This window comes from Erpetoichthys calabaricus, chromosome 2 (genome assembly GCF_900747795.2).
Source record: "Erpetoichthys calabaricus chromosome 2, fErpCal1.3, whole genome shotgun sequence".
NCBI classification, from domain to species: Eukaryota; Metazoa; Chordata; class Cladistia; order Polypteriformes; family Polypteridae; genus Erpetoichthys; species Erpetoichthys calabaricus.
In genome coordinates, this window is record NC_041395.2 from 322,493,090 (window position 1) to 322,508,529 (window position 15,440).

At 40.3% G+C, this 15,440-nt stretch overlaps 1 protein-coding gene across 9 annotated transcripts in view; it reads right to left on the reverse strand.

Moving 5' to 3' along the window:
• Nucleotides 1-15,440, reverse strand: part of LOC114647307 (sorbin and SH3 domain-containing protein 1) — a 155,943-nt gene that overhangs the window by 46,465 nt on the left and 94,038 nt on the right. For 5 of the 9 annotated variants that reach the window (XM_051923353.1, XM_051923354.1, XM_051923352.1 and 2 more), the window contains 3 exons: nucleotides 12,759-12,805; nucleotides 11,485-11,663; nucleotides 3,786-3,871 (listed from right to left, as the gene is read on the reverse strand). In XM_051923353.1, coding sequence (XP_051779313.1) covers nucleotides 3,786-3,871; nucleotides 11,485-11,663; nucleotides 12,759-12,805 — 312 coding nt within the window. Of the gene's footprint in view, nucleotides 1-3,785; nucleotides 3,872-6,067; nucleotides 7,520-11,484; nucleotides 11,664-12,758; nucleotides 12,806-15,440 lie in introns of all 9 variants that reach the window. The other 4 variants (XM_051923346.1, XM_051923347.1, XM_051923349.1 and 1 more) reach the window with 1 other exon arrangement.

Below are 15,440 nucleotides of genomic sequence, written 5' to 3' on the forward strand. Positions count from 1 at the left end.
TCTATACACCTGACAATGACATCAGATGTCTTTGCTTTGATGTGGTTTCTGCAAATTCAACACAATAGCTTATCTTTTGGGCTGGGTTTATGCTTGAATCCTAATCAAAAGTGTAATGAGTGGATACTAGTGTCAAAATGTGCCAGGAACAAATATTTGCTGCTGAGGCTTTTACTTACTTCTTCCCAGGTGATACCACCCATATCGGCATAGCATTCCTTCATCCCTTACTACATGTGACTGTCACTTGTTTTATGTTTATTTGTGTGCGGCATGAAATGATTCTTAAAATTATGAGCAGCAGAATGATTGCCCCTACTATTCAGCATTATCATGGTGGAAATATTCAATTCAATCGAATCTTTCCATTTTAACCCAAGGTGCAGAATCTTGAAAAGCTCAAGGAGACATTCAACCAGACCACTGTTGTCTGCAATGCTATAAAGAATAGCAAATAATTCCCATGGAAAGAGGGAGTCAAAGGAAACAGTCCTGTTAAGCTTCAAGAGATGTTTTATTAAAGCTGGGATATGACATAAAATTTGGTACAGTATATAGTGGATGGATAGATCCAGAAACAAGGGGACAGAGTGAACAGCTAATAAGCTTGTGCTTCCTCTCCAGTGCCAGTAAAAAGAGGTTCAGCAAAAGTTCACAAAAAAATATACTGGTGTCATTTAGTAGCTTAACAGCTGTCAAGAAAATGTGTCTACAGTCATTAAAGAGATGAAATATAAAACAAGCACTTCTGTGAATGTACTAGGTCAATAAGTGAGTATAAAACAGGAAGCATCTTGTTCTCCTCTCCCTGTATTCTTGTGAGCTTATATCCAAAAAGACTTAGTTACAGTGAAATTTGCTCTTCAAAACTTCATTCAACAGCAGATATAAATCAAATTATAAAAATACCAAACATGTATCTTATATTTCACGACAGGATAATTTCTTTTTAACTATCTCCATCCCTTCACCACCATATTCAACTTTCTAATATTTATTCAGTGTAGCGTGATAACTATTTTTTCCCCTGGAGGAGAAATGCTTTAAAAACAGAGCAATTTCTTAAGAATCAATGCTGTGATAAACAAGTGCACAGGTCTTTTTCCACTATTGTGCAGAACAGCATGTGCACCAATATCATCTTGTTCTCCAAAACCTTTGATTCGCCTTCATATGGACGGCCAATGGCTGTGCAATGCCTTGTGCTGTTTTTGCAAGCTGCAATAGACAACGGGACACTTTCACAATCCTCTCCTATATTTTTAATATCTGGTGATATTGTTTTGAGAAATGTCTTTTCCTAATGCATCCCACAATATCGAGGCACAATGAAGCTTTTCAGATTAACTTTTGTACTCTGCAACAGTAGCTGGTTTAGTTGAAGTTCATGGGATTTCTTCATTGTAAAAGCTGGCAGTTACGTTGTGTTGACTCTGTGCAGCACTTTCTCATTTTAACGAATATTCAGGTCACAATACAGAAATCTTTTGCGGATTACGTACAAGAGATGCAGTTTGCACTGATTTTCCCTCATTTGTCTGTGCATACTTCTAAATGCAAAACCAAAGTGAACACATTGCCAGATAGGTGATTTGCCATTTGTGAGTGTTCACTTTCAACTAGGGAAAACGGGAACAGCTAAGCTCATATATATAGCGTGTAAAAGTGTAAAAATCGATCAAGAAATAACAGAGTTATAGTTGAAAATAATGAAGTGGCACGGTTTTTTGGCCCACAGTGTAGTGTGTTGCCGATTAATTCAGTCAACAACAGACCAGCAGCAGTCAATCTTCTGGCTGACTGAGCACAGCGGACTGTGAGGAGTCTGCACTCTGCAGCGCATGAATGCCGGGACGAGGCAGAGTTCATTGACGTCTGTTCTGTTGACAGTTTTGAACAGCAACTTGAAATTGCAATGCGTCAGTCTGTTGCATCCGCATTATCTGTGCTAAGAAACTTGCCATTACAGAATGATGACACGCCTACTTCAGTGGAGGCAGAGTGTGCTTTCTCAGCGGCTGGCGTACTCTGCAGAAAGGTGCGCTCTCGCCTGGACGACCACACGCTCGACACGTTGTGCTTTCTATGCTCTTATTACCGTAACTAACTAGATACATGTACTTACATGACAGCATGAACTGCTTGTAGTTAAGGTTAGTCTTTTATTGGTGTCAACATATTGCAGTAGTTTTATTAAAAATAAGTGTTGCTCGTTCTAAAACCGTACCACATGTGAGATGCCCATGCACTGTGTTATTCCCAGGATTGACATGTGGGATTCCCGAATTCCTGGGAATGGATAAACCCGTCCGGGAATGGATTCCCTACTTTCAACTCACTTTCTCTATTCACTCTGCTGTGGCTGACACTACTGCTAATATATCACAAACGTTTTGGCATAAGCGAAGGAGAATGAACTCTGCCAGCAAGCATGCACAGATGTGAATGTCCCAAACAAGGCAGAAAGTTATTTGCACAACTCTGCACAACAGAAGTAAAAGATCAGCATCAAAAGAAACTGATTAATTGTGAAATTGCCACAAGAACTACAATACATCATTGCAGGGGGAATGTCCTTCTGTTGTTTTACAGTGCCCCAAACATACAGTAGCCTGTAAATAAGCCATGACATTTTCTAGAAGTTCAAGAGAGAACATTTAAATCAATAGAGAACTTGAAAATTGAATATTATGCATACTGTAAGGATTCTCAACATAACAGCTGAGAAATCAAACAGTGGAAACACTTGGCAGTTCTAGCCTGTCCTGCTTGCCAGTCCACTAGCTCACTTTAACTCCTTGTTTGATTGCTACTGCATTTGTATACTTGCCTAGTCTTCTATTGCTTGTGACATTATAGAGCATCATCCTCTTCAGGTCTTTATACTTGCCTTTTAATAAATAAAGGCTGCTATCTCCTGATCAGTGACAATGTTGATGTATGACTACCCATCTCCACTGATCAGAAGTGAGCTGCCTGTTACAATTAAGTAATCAGAATGAGGTTGAAGCGATGGATTCCCACCCTGCAGCTTCATAAATTGTCATTAATGTGTTTGAGAAACCAAAACTAGGCCCATTCACTATGATGTTAAGGGAAACTACAGTAGGCTTAGGTAAGACACTTTTAGCAGTATGCCAGTTTGTAAGCAAATACTAAATCAGTTAAGTTAGGATTCTAAGGACCCCATGATATAAACAGAGCATTTACCAGCTGTTTGAGTATAAGCTCAAGAAAAATGACAATAGGATAACAAAGTGAATGAGTTTATATTGTTGAATGACTTAGCTTTGATGTGCCATGTGGATATTTTGCCATTTTATTTAAAGTGCTCAGAATACCATTATGAATTTGATAACATTTTGCTGCTATTACGCTAGAATAGCCAAACAAGAGCACTGGTATGGTCTTCACTCCGAATGACCTTCTCCATTTAAAGTAAACACACTGAAGGAAAACAAAAAACATTAATTTGAATGCATTTCAGCTTTACATCTGGTGTCAGGCAGCATTATAATTACTGCTTTATCAGGAAAGGTTTATATAGAGTGTGGCAAATACTAACAAATTTATGGGTAAGTACTTTCCAATGCAGTAGCAGACAAACAAGGAGTCAATAAGGAATGACTTCAGATTGACATAAAGAGACTGTCAATTAAATGCTCCAACTCTCCAGGAGACTAGATGGACCCCTCCAGATGGAGATTAGAGTTTTATAAAACTTGTGGATCTGAAGAAGTAAATCTGCATTCATGAAAATCAAAATGAACAGTATTCTAACTCACCTCTTTGTCATCGTAGCGCCTGCGGGCAATCTCTTCGGGTGTATCCAAGAGCTCCACTGGAGCAAAATGGCGCAGAGAGTCAGAATCTACTCAAAAGACAACAACAGTTGGCATTCATTTTGTTTACATTTTACACAGACATCTTTAGGGTGATGGAAAAGTTATATACGGTGACATGTGTCTTGGGGAAAGGCTCTTTTCTGGCCAATTAAAAACAAACCTGCAGACTCTTCTGGCAGCAGAGAACTGCTCGTGTTGCGCTTTCCTTCCTTTAACTTTCTCACAGAAGCTTTCTTATCTTTTGCAAACTAAAGGAAGCAAGCTTTACAATTACAAGTAATGTATCACAAGCATCAGAAAAGAGATTTCTATATAAAAAATAAAATGATCAGAAGCACTGGCATGAATGATCAGAAGGTGTAACATGTGAAACATCACAGCAGCAAAAATAAATACTATGGCCGAGCAAATGGATAACACCTAGAGCAGTTTCCTATAGCTGAATCATTTGTTTATAAAATTGAAAACTGAACAATTAAAAAGAATGACAAGAAGAGGTACTTCTGCATTGCCCAGGATGGGAGCTGTAGCACTGTTTTTCCCCCCAATGCTTCTCTTTATGTATTTGCTTTAGATATTGAGCTACCATCATACATGCATGGCACAACTGGATTAGCAATCGAGAAGCTGATTGAATGATAGGACCATGGAAGAAATGAAAAGTACAGGTATTTATATATCCATGTGACACCGGGAGCCTTTCAGATCTGTGCCTTGTTTTCCAACCCTATACTTGCATGAGTCTTGTATCATACAGGAACACTGCTGCAATATGTTTAGTTTTGAGTAAGTATTAGCAAATTCATTATTAGCACTATTTGACATTCAGGATACCATATTACTTATACTGTATTCCACATTCTTTTTTTTGATTATTAAATCATTTCTGCAAATGGCCTTTGTGCTGAGGCATTAATGCTGCAATACTGTCCAATGATTTCAAATAACCAGGCGACCCTGATAAAAACCACTTAACTCGTTCTGCTCTAACTGTACAGTACATACAGAATCTAACCAAAAATGTTCACTGTAACTAATTTATATTCCAAGAACATACTGCACAAATAGATGTGCATCATTGCCGAACCAACCACCAGCTCACATCTTCTTTAAAGAAATCAATTATCCCTCAGCCTCCTCCTCACCCAGCAGTGCCATTTTTCTTTTAATACATATATATATTTAACTTAATCAACTACTATCAAGAACTGTGATGTGCTGTCACCTCAGTCTGCGTTGATTCCTGCACTGTACCTAATGCAGCGAGGGTGAACTGTTTACGTCATCCCTCCTACATCCCCCTAAACCCCCTGCTCTCTGTCATGACGCTGAATTAAATAATGTGTGACAATATTATGATTAAATATTACTACAAATACAGTACACTGAACCACCAATGTAATAAAGACCTAAATCTCTTAAAACAGTGTGGTCATATAATTCTTTTCAAATACAGAAAAGATGTGTATGCCATAAAGTTTTTTTAAAAATAAAGTAGTGTTAAATAAAATATAAAATGGAAAATGTATACAGTACAAAGGTCATATAACCCTACAAATTCTATTTTTCCATAAAAATCTCGAGATTGATTGAAATTATACTGTGCATAATTTAATGAAGATATACAGTAAGTTCTAGTTGTCATTTTGAACATGTGAGAAACATAAATGCTATCTGGGTCTTATTACAAGAGAAAATAGGTGTGTGAAGGGGTACATAAAGCTCCCAGGACCAATCTATCAGGTAGACAAAGTCTAAAGTTAAATTAGTCCCATTAATTTAATATAATACCACTCACAACAGGTTGGCACAGACCGTGAAATGCAAAGCAGGATGATGACATCAAGTTAACATCTGCCTGCAGCTTTGATCTCCCTGAGGTGCAAATTTCTGACAAGGCCTAAAGAATGTTGTTTGTCCAGACATACTGTATTTCCAGATGGGGACTCTCAGCTGGGACAATGCAGAACCACTCTTTTTTTAAGATTACAATCACAACTTCATTTATTTTTTTTGAAGCACAGCACCAGCAAACCACATCCGAATAAACATTCATGATAAATGCCAATCAAAACAAGTAGGAAGAGAAGACAGACTGGAATGAAGGTTGCAGTTTTTCACGGAGTGAAGACAAACAGGAGAAGGGAAGGAGAGGGAGAGGCGAACAAAAATGACTGGCCACACAGATGAGAGTGACGCTGGCAAAGTATGGGAAAAGCCACCTCTGAGAAAAATGGCCATCTTGTGTTCAGGATTGTTGTTGGAGTCCAGGCTGTTAGGTGTGCCGTTGCCATTTGCAATGCAGTCATACGGCTCTTCCTGTGGATTGTCCCCATTGTTTTGATGGCTCAGTCGTTCCACTGCCTCCAGAGAGGACTGCCGCTGAGGAATGAGAGGTCGGTCCTCTGGGTAGGAGCCGTCTTCAGAGTCTGCTCTTTCTTGCTTCTGGTTACTTTCCTTTGCCAACTCAGGCGGCTGTGCAGAGTGACAGGGTGCTGCTGTGGGACACATCTTCCTCTTTGGGTCCTGCTGGGGTGGCTTTTTAAGCCGGAAGGGCTGTGGTCCCATCAGGAATAGGTTTCTGGGAAAGAGGTTTCTGCTCTCTTGTGAAGCGAGTTTGGCTTCGGCCTTAGCCATCTGTAGTTCATGCCTCCGGATGGTTGTAAACCTTGTGTAAGAGGCAGGACAGGAGCCCTTACATTTGCTTGCTTTCAGTCTATGTGTATGGTGGACGCTGCTGTTGGAACTCTCAGCAGAGGCATTGGAAAGCCGATCCACTTCATTGTCTGTGCAGGTTGAGAGAGAATCTACAGGCATCAAATCACTGTACTCTGAGGATGCAGGATCTTCAGCATCACTCCCAGACAGAGATGCACTCTTGACAAGGATTTTAACGTCAGTCTCCTCCTCCTCCTCTTTAGCTCTGCTTTGCGGTTCCAGAAGTGACTCTGCTGAGAAAGCCGAGCTCAGGTGCGGTCTGCACAGTGTTGGGCTTGGGCTCTTTCCTCCAGTATCCAGTGTTGGTAAAGACCTTGACCTCTGGATGATCTGTTCAAATTCATTCACTCGGGAGGACACAGTGTGCCGTGGTATCTCACCCGGCTCATCTGGACCACTGCCCCCAGGCTCACTCTGTGCCTTCTGCTCCTGTTCAAACTGGCAAGCAATGTTCCGAACGCTACCACTGCCTCCACTTCCTCTCTGCAGGTCCTGTCGGTTGATGTGGTGCATGTTTTTGTACATGGCACTGAACTCTGCGGCATTCCTGCGAGGTGGTATAAACCGCTTTCGTGTGCAAGAGCCATACTCCTGTAGGCTGCTGGCGCTGCCACTTCTCCTTCCCAACTCGCCCATCTCCTTTAAGACTAGCGACTCTGTGCTTTGGATCATCTCAGCCCTGTGGCCATTATAGCAGGCTGATCCATCATGCAGGTCTTCACAGCTTTGGGCTTTAATGTGCACTGAGACAGGAGGTTCTCGCTCCTGCATGCAGGCCACAGGTGGCACAAATCTGGGCTTGAATTTGGATGGCAGGATTTCAGAGATACAGGCTTTTGCCGCAAACAGTGGCGTCTTTGGCTTACATTTAGTACCTAGAGCATAGCTAGAAATAAGTGTTCTGCTATTTATGGAAGAAGGTGAAATGATGTAAGCATTCCCACCTTTATGATCCACTGGTAAGCATGCAGAACAACAGAATAAACAGAGTCTCTATTAGGGAAATGACTCAGATATGCTGCCATGTTTACTCAAAAAAACATAAACAGCAACTACATACAACACAGAGAAAACTAAGTAATACATATAACTATATAATTACAATATAAAGGTTAATAAAATGCCAGTAGTACAAAGCTTTTTGTCCCCTTTAACTTCATCACCTAGAAGAAAAATGCAGACTTATTTTTTCTTTGCTATTTTAATGCAATTGTTGCATACATTCATTTGCTCTAGAAAGCTGCATTGTTAAAGCTTAATAAATTCATAAATGTAAATTTCAATTGTGTCTTGTAGAGCACCTTAAGAAATGTGAAACTCAAACATTATAACTTACTGAAGATATTCACTTTGAAGCTGAGAATGTGTCTTTGTACTGATTGATTTCTTGAATTTGCACATATTTCAGAAAAGTGTATAAGAAAATATATTTTTACACTAATGTAAGTCGTAATCACACTTTGATAGCAATAAAAAAATGCAGAAATTCCATTTTAATTTTGTCTTCCCTTTCTTGGTATGCACATTTACCAACCATTTTAGCTAAAAGGCAATTGTCATCCTAAATAGCTACTGTTGTGTGTCAGCCAGTGCTTCTTCCCAGGCCCAAGAGTGTGTTTTTTGATTATTTATTGTTTTTGTTATTTTTCAAGTATTATTTTCATGTTGTGTTATGAATTTTGTTTTTGGTCTTGTTTTGTTTATGTTGCATTTCTATAATATTGGGAAACTGACTAATTATTATTTTGCCAAATCGATAGTGGTTTATTTGTTATCTGGCCTGTCCCCTGTATGTTGAGCCCAAGGAGCTTGGGCCACCTGATCATGAAGTTTGGATGCTGACCCTAGAAGTTGTTTAAGGGGAAGCTGCAGTTACACTGCTGTTTTAGCTGTTTTTTGGATTTCTGACTTTCATTTGGATGTTTGGATTTCCTGGCTTTTTGACCCCTGCTTACAAATGAATGCACTGTTTACAGGCTCGTGGAATTATGCAATTCAGACTAATGCTTAACTTCACAATAAATACAATTAGTGATGTTTTTAATATAAACATCTACTCTCTATATATAAAATCCTAAGCCTAAAAGTGCAATGGTGACGTTTTAATATCACGTTTTTTGTCATTGCTTTAAATTATTAGAGTTTCAGATTCTTATTCCGTTTTTAAATTATAAACTAAAAAATATCAAGAACTCACGTCTCGCAAGACGGGACTTTGTGCCAAGAGATTTAACCACGCCCGGGGCCAGAAATAAAACACAAAGAGTAGGACAGCTGCTGTGCAGGTTTTTAAATGATTGAAGCGGCGCACGAGATGCAGATCATGAGGCACGGCAGCAGTAGCAGAAAGCCAGTAGCTGATCGAGCAAAAAGGTGGTTAAAAAAAAAAAAAAAAAAACTGTATTTGTTTCCCATTGTATCATTGTTTAAAAGGTGGTTTTGGAGGAGCGACCGCATCTCTTTGGGATGCATTCAGCCCCCCTCTTCACAATGTGAGCGGCAGAGACGCGAAGTGGCTGGCGAGTGAAGCAAGCAGGGGGGAACCCCATGTTATAATATAAAAACATTTAGTATAATGTTTCAGAAAAACCACATTAACATCACATTTCTTCAGCTATTGACAATGTATGTTTTAAGTGTCTCCAAGTACCTGAAATAACAGAGCAATCACAGCACCATTCAAGTCCAGAATGAGTGCCAGTGAGATCAGCATTGCCAAATGCAGCAGCTTGTTTAATGTCAAAACAAACACTGAAAGAGTCACGAGCAAAACAAAGTAACAAAGGAACAAACAAAACAAAGCAAAAACTTCTGCTCCAGTAGACCTCGTTGTGTGACCCTTTGCTGGGGTGGCCTCCATAAAACATTTACGTCCTCATCCTCCCTCATCACTCAGTACTTCTTTCTTTCATCAAACTTTCATTTTCAACTGACACTACACCAAATCTGTCACTTGTAGTGGGCAGTTTTTCAATCCTATCCCTGGTTTGGTCTGGCAGGCTTCTCTAGAACTACTGGGTTACAGCGCTCACTTAGAACACCTCATATCCCTGCAGCTGTGAGCCATTAGTGTAGTTTTAACTGGCCTCATGCCAGTTCCACTGCTCTTTTGGAGAGTCAAGCATCTGAGGTGTGTACAGGTTTGCCCATGTGTCTGATGTCAATGGGGAAGAAGCAGTCCTTGGTTGGGCCTGATTGCTGCATTCTGGGAGAATCCTTCAGGCTTCTGCCCAGAGTGGCACACAAAAGTTCATATTTTGTCAGTGCAGAGCTGTCACTGCCTGGGGCATCTCTGATATCCTGCTGTCCTTAGCTCCTGGCAGTTCCTTGCTAGCCAGACAATTCCATAAATGTGCAGCATGTTTCTTGCTTCCAAAGTCTACAGTTACAGTTAAGCCAATTTTAAAACTTGAAGAATGTTGCATCTTTGTCCAGCTAATTACTCTGTTCAGTGTGCAACTTCTAGACAAGTCCTGAAGGTGGAATGATCTAGAAATTTTTACAAATAGTATAAGTTCATACAGGAAAATGTTGGGAAGTACACTGAAGATATAAAGATATGAAAAATGATCCTATAGAGGAGAGAGGAGTAGTTGGGGCAGACACTTTTCTGCTGTCTTAAAACTGATAACTAAATGAGTGGGAAGGAGTGACTATTCTTTAAAAACTTTGTGATTTTCTCAAGTTCAGTTTATTTATGACATATAAAATTGACAAATTTAGTTCTAATAAGGGCCACAGTCAAGTCTGTGCCAACATGGCACTCTACCTCATCTAAACTGAGGTAGTTATACAAAGAATTTTTCTATTTCATTTTAAAAACAACCACTACCAATTTTTAATTGAATTCAATTGGGCACTCTGCATATCATGGTGGCTGTATTTATCCAGCTAGCCCTCTAACATATGTCTAGACGGCGCTTGAAAGCATTTCCTTTGTTTCAGAAGAATGACAGCATCAAAACCTGACATTTCCCCACAGGGCGTGCAGAAGGTGATCCTTTATCTGTGTTTAAATTCTGCAGTCCAGCCAGCTAATACTACCGGAGGCCTGAAGCAATAACAATGATACAAATCACTTTTCCCTTCAGAAGCCAAAAAAAAATTATTCACTCTGATGATATCCGCAGGCTGACAGTTGAGACAATGCTACACAGCTCCCCAGATGCTCTTCTGTAAGACATAATGGAGGCAGAATCCTACAATCCAGTCCTATGCTATCATATGGCACTAAGCCACCAATCAAGTCAGCTTCCAGAAAGTGTACATATGCTGAATCAATTCTGCCTATTTTTTAATCAACAGTGGGGTTTCTTAGGAAACCAAATACCACTGTGTGCCAGTCAATGGTGAAAACAGCTCGATAAACTTAAATGATCATGAGTAGTGCAGTGTCTTACAAATGGAATGTGTCCTTTATGTAAACTACTGGTATAATGAATAGGAATGAAACATCTGCTATACTGTAGCACAGTGAAATCAGCAGTTGTTGTTACCTGGTATGAGTATTGGTAGTGCAGAAATCCACAGTGAAGACAAAATAGTTCTGGTGTCAGTGAAAGTGAAGTACAATTGTAGGCAATATGGAAAGGTAAATTAGCTGAGTCACACTGGGGAATTCGTCATTTGAAATAAAAAGGAAACAATTGATCATAAAAGTGAAATACTTCCCTCTAGTATATCGCTGTAAAGTAACAGAGACTCCCTGCTGTTTCCGTTTTGTTTAGACACACAAGCTTTTTAAAGTGCTATTCAGCAGTATTATAGGCAAAATAAACATTTTATATCCAATTTTAAGAAGACTACAAAACACCAACACAAGCAAAATCATTAAGTTAACGGTCACCAAAACAGTCAACCTTTGATTCTTTTTTGTTATTATAAAAGATAAAAGCAACAGATTTAAGACCGCCTCACCTACCTTTTGTAGAGGATGAGCTGGAAGGCCGTTTGTTCAAACCACTTAACCCTTGCAGGGGAATGTCACCGCCTTCCAGAACGCTTTTGTAAATAAGACGCTCGTTGTCAGAGCCCACATGGTCACCAGCCATTGGCTCGGATTCTCTTGTTGCCTCATTATGATTGGACATATGCATTGAGCTGGGAGTGGAAAGAGATAAGATAAAAGTCATAACTATACATACGGCTGCAATTTAGTCATTTAACAAGACCAGAAGTGCTCAAAGTATCAGATATCCTCACATTTATAATAAATACTTTTATAATGATTTCCTCAACATAATTTCTGAAGGTGACGAGGCACTGCAGTTACCGGTGCTTTACTTACATTATGCAAACCAAAAAGGCACAAAACTGGAAAAACCTGATGTGTCCAGCAGATGAATTTCCTGATGTAAATCTGATTTTAATACAGTAAAATCAATCATGTTTTTGGAAAAAAAAAAGAAAAAAAAAGATTTTCTCCTTTCCCAATTATGCTGTAGTTGGGAAACAATTTTGTGTCAGGAACTCTAAATCATTAGTGTCTCTCTCTATTGTCAAATTTACTGGAGAAATGTTGTTTAAAACACTTGGACAACAACTGTGACAAATTTTATTCAAACTGAGTGATTTTTGGGGTGTGAGGGGACACCAGAGTATGCAAAGAAAATTCTTGTTAACGACAGGGAAAAAGAACTCCCCACAAATTCAGCAGGGATTTAAAACCAAAGGTCATTTATAAGCACTATCCATTTTGCTTCCCTACAAAAAAGTTTTATTTTTTCATTGCACTACATGGTTAAAAACACTTAAGGTACTTCACACAAGATTTCTGTGGCCAGACTTAAATTGACTCGCTCAGAGACATTACCCTTGCGCCACCAATGATCACAGTCCAGTTCAGTCATGACACATTCCTGCAGAATCCCTTTTGTGGCCATTTGTAGTGTCTTTAACACCAGTACAATGACAGGAAATCAACGTACAAGATGGTAAAGGAAAAGCTTGGGAAATCACAGCTTGCATTATAAGCTAAATAATGGGTTAGCTTTTCTATACTTTCACTTATGACTGAGATCCTCCCACCTTCCTTAAACCGCTTAATGGCTTGAAAAACCAACATACCACCACAGCCCATTACAAGACAACACACTCTCAAGAAAACCAACATCCTGACAAGAAAGTGACAGTTAACTAATTTAGACAGAAAAGGGGCCAAACGGACAGATAGGAGGGAGAGCAGACATTACTTACTATTGCTGGAGCTCTGGCTGGCTTTCCAGGGGGCTGAGAGGTGCACTCTACAACAGACCAAAGAAAGAAGACATTGAGAAATCCAGAAAAGCATACTTGATGGCTGGCGAGCGTCAGAAGGCGTGGGAGCAGGCAGCCTTTGTTGTCCATGAATGCTAAGGCTGAGTACTCTCACCACAGCCACCGTCTGTGGGGCTCCTCAGAGGGAGTGCCTGGCTGGCTCAGCCAATATGCTCAGGCTCTTTTGTCTGTCAGTGAGGACCGCAGATTAAAGCCAGTGGCAAGAAGGCACAGCCAGCGAGACAGGGGCAGCCTGAGGAGAACGCAGCAGCTCTGACGTTGCCGGGGTTTCCAACGCTGGCACTCTGGAAAAGTGCAGTGCCTGCTCTGCTGCCAGCATCAGACGTCACCAGCAAAGCAGATGTTTCGACAGCTCTCATGCTCCATAGCTTTTCATTAAGGTTGCAAGTCAATTCATTCTGAAATTGTGCTGCATTAATAATAGCAGGGTGCAGCTGTTGGACAAATCAGCTATTTATTAAAAAAAAAAAAAAAAAAAACCTCTGGCATTAACGGTACGCATTTTCAAGCGCAATTCTCAGCACATTCATGCAGGCATCTTGAGTCACACGCCAAGTTCCTGATCTCAGGCAAGCAGCAAGCACACATCTGCAGCTGACATTCTCAGCTGACATCCCAGTTTAAAGCAAGGCCTTGTCAACATGTACATCCATAGGGACACCGCATAATATCTATTCCGCACATGCTTCTCTTTGTCTCTCTGCTAATCATAGTACTCATTATATGTTGATTTGCATTAACTGAATAGCAGCCTCCATATCCGCAAGCTTTAGTTACATTAGTTACAACAGGTAATAGTAATTAAGCACAGCCAAAAAACAAACAAAAAAAAACACACAAAGAAAGTGGAGTCTTAGAATTCTAACAGTCAAGCTTATCATTGTTTTATCTAAGGACTCCATCAGAATGACCGCTAAGTGTTTATTTGGGACAGACAATGCTCCAAGCTACTTCTCACTGAATGCTGCAGGCAGCTAAAGGGTCTTATGGGCAAGTAGCTTTTCATTGCCACTAATCTCTTTATTAGCGGCTAAACTGAGGAAGGAACTTTGGAAATGGGGCATTCTGTTTTTGTTTAGCCACAATATTCCTTCATTGATGTGTAAGTTGCTTTAAGAAAAACAAAGCATCAGCTAAATAAATGCATGTAAATATTGGCTTTTGGAAGAATCCCAGCAAAGATATGAGACAGCAATGATTATTCCATCTTCTCAGAATACACTGGGTCTTGTATTTCCATTTGGCACCACAGAGTTCCCAAATTTCACTGCACAACAAAGTTTTTGCTTCTTGAACACTGTTGGGTGTTTCTTATAGATTTTTGGGTGCTGATCACAAATATCACATCAAAATGTCGGGCGATATGTCTCATCAATGTCGTAACAGCCGCGATACATTCTGCTATATCTGTATACACTTGCGCCTCAGAGACATTGGATGACTGCTCTTGTGAAGAAAGCTTATCATCTTTATTTTGGCTGCAAAATTGGTGACCAAGACAAGGAATTGGCGCCTCACATTTGCTGTGCGACATGTGCTGTCAGTCTGCCAGCCTGGCTCAGAGGCACTCGAAAGACGATGCCGTTTGCTGTTCCGATGATATGGCGAGAACAGAAAGACCATGTGATGGACTGTTACTTCTGTTTGACTAATGTGTCTGGTTTCTCTGCCAAAAACAAGAAGTCAATTGAATATCCTAATCTGCCTTCAGCAATGAAACCTGTGCCACATGACGACAGTCCTCCAATTCTGAAACCACCAGAGGATTGGACCTTAGACAAACCAGATGAAGAAACTGCAATGCAGGGTACTGACAGTGACATTGACCGGGATTTTGAACCGTGCTCATCAGGCGATCCACATCCGATAACAGTCCGAATTGAACGATTTGGTCAGAGATTTGGGTCTGTCAAAAGCAAAAGCCGAGCTGCTGGATGGGTTTGAGACTGCAGGAATGGTGTTTGCTGTCACCAGGTAAGAAAATTTCTGTGTTTCGAGGCGGACATCATGATATAACCAAATTTTTTGCGCAAGTCTACAGTCTCTGTTTCTGTTGTGACATTGAAGGATTGTTCTCGGCCTTGGGTTGTGATCACAACCCGGAAGAGTGGCGTCTCTTCATTGATTTGTCAATGTTAAGCCTGAAAGCTGTTCTGCTACACAATGGCAACGTTTATCCTTCAGTATCTGTTGGCTATGCAGCACACATGAAAGAAACGTATGAGAATATGGAACTGTTGCTGAAGCACGTCCAGTATAGCAAGTACAACTGGAATATCTTTGGAGATCTTAAAAGTCGTTGCCCTGTTACTAGGACTGCAGCTCAGCTATACAAAGTACTGTTGTTTCATCTGTGAATGGGACAGCCGTGCCAAAGAGTCGCACTATTCTCGACATAACTGGCCACTCCATAAAAAGTTAGTTCCAGGACAGAAAAATGTGGCACATGAATCGCTTGTCGACCCGGCAGAGATATTTTTGCCTCCTCTTCACATAAAACTGGGACTCATGAAGAATTTTGTGAAAGCACTGAACAAGGAAGGCGAAGGTTTTCGTTATTTAAAACAGAGGTTCTCAAGAATAACATTTGCCAAGATCAAA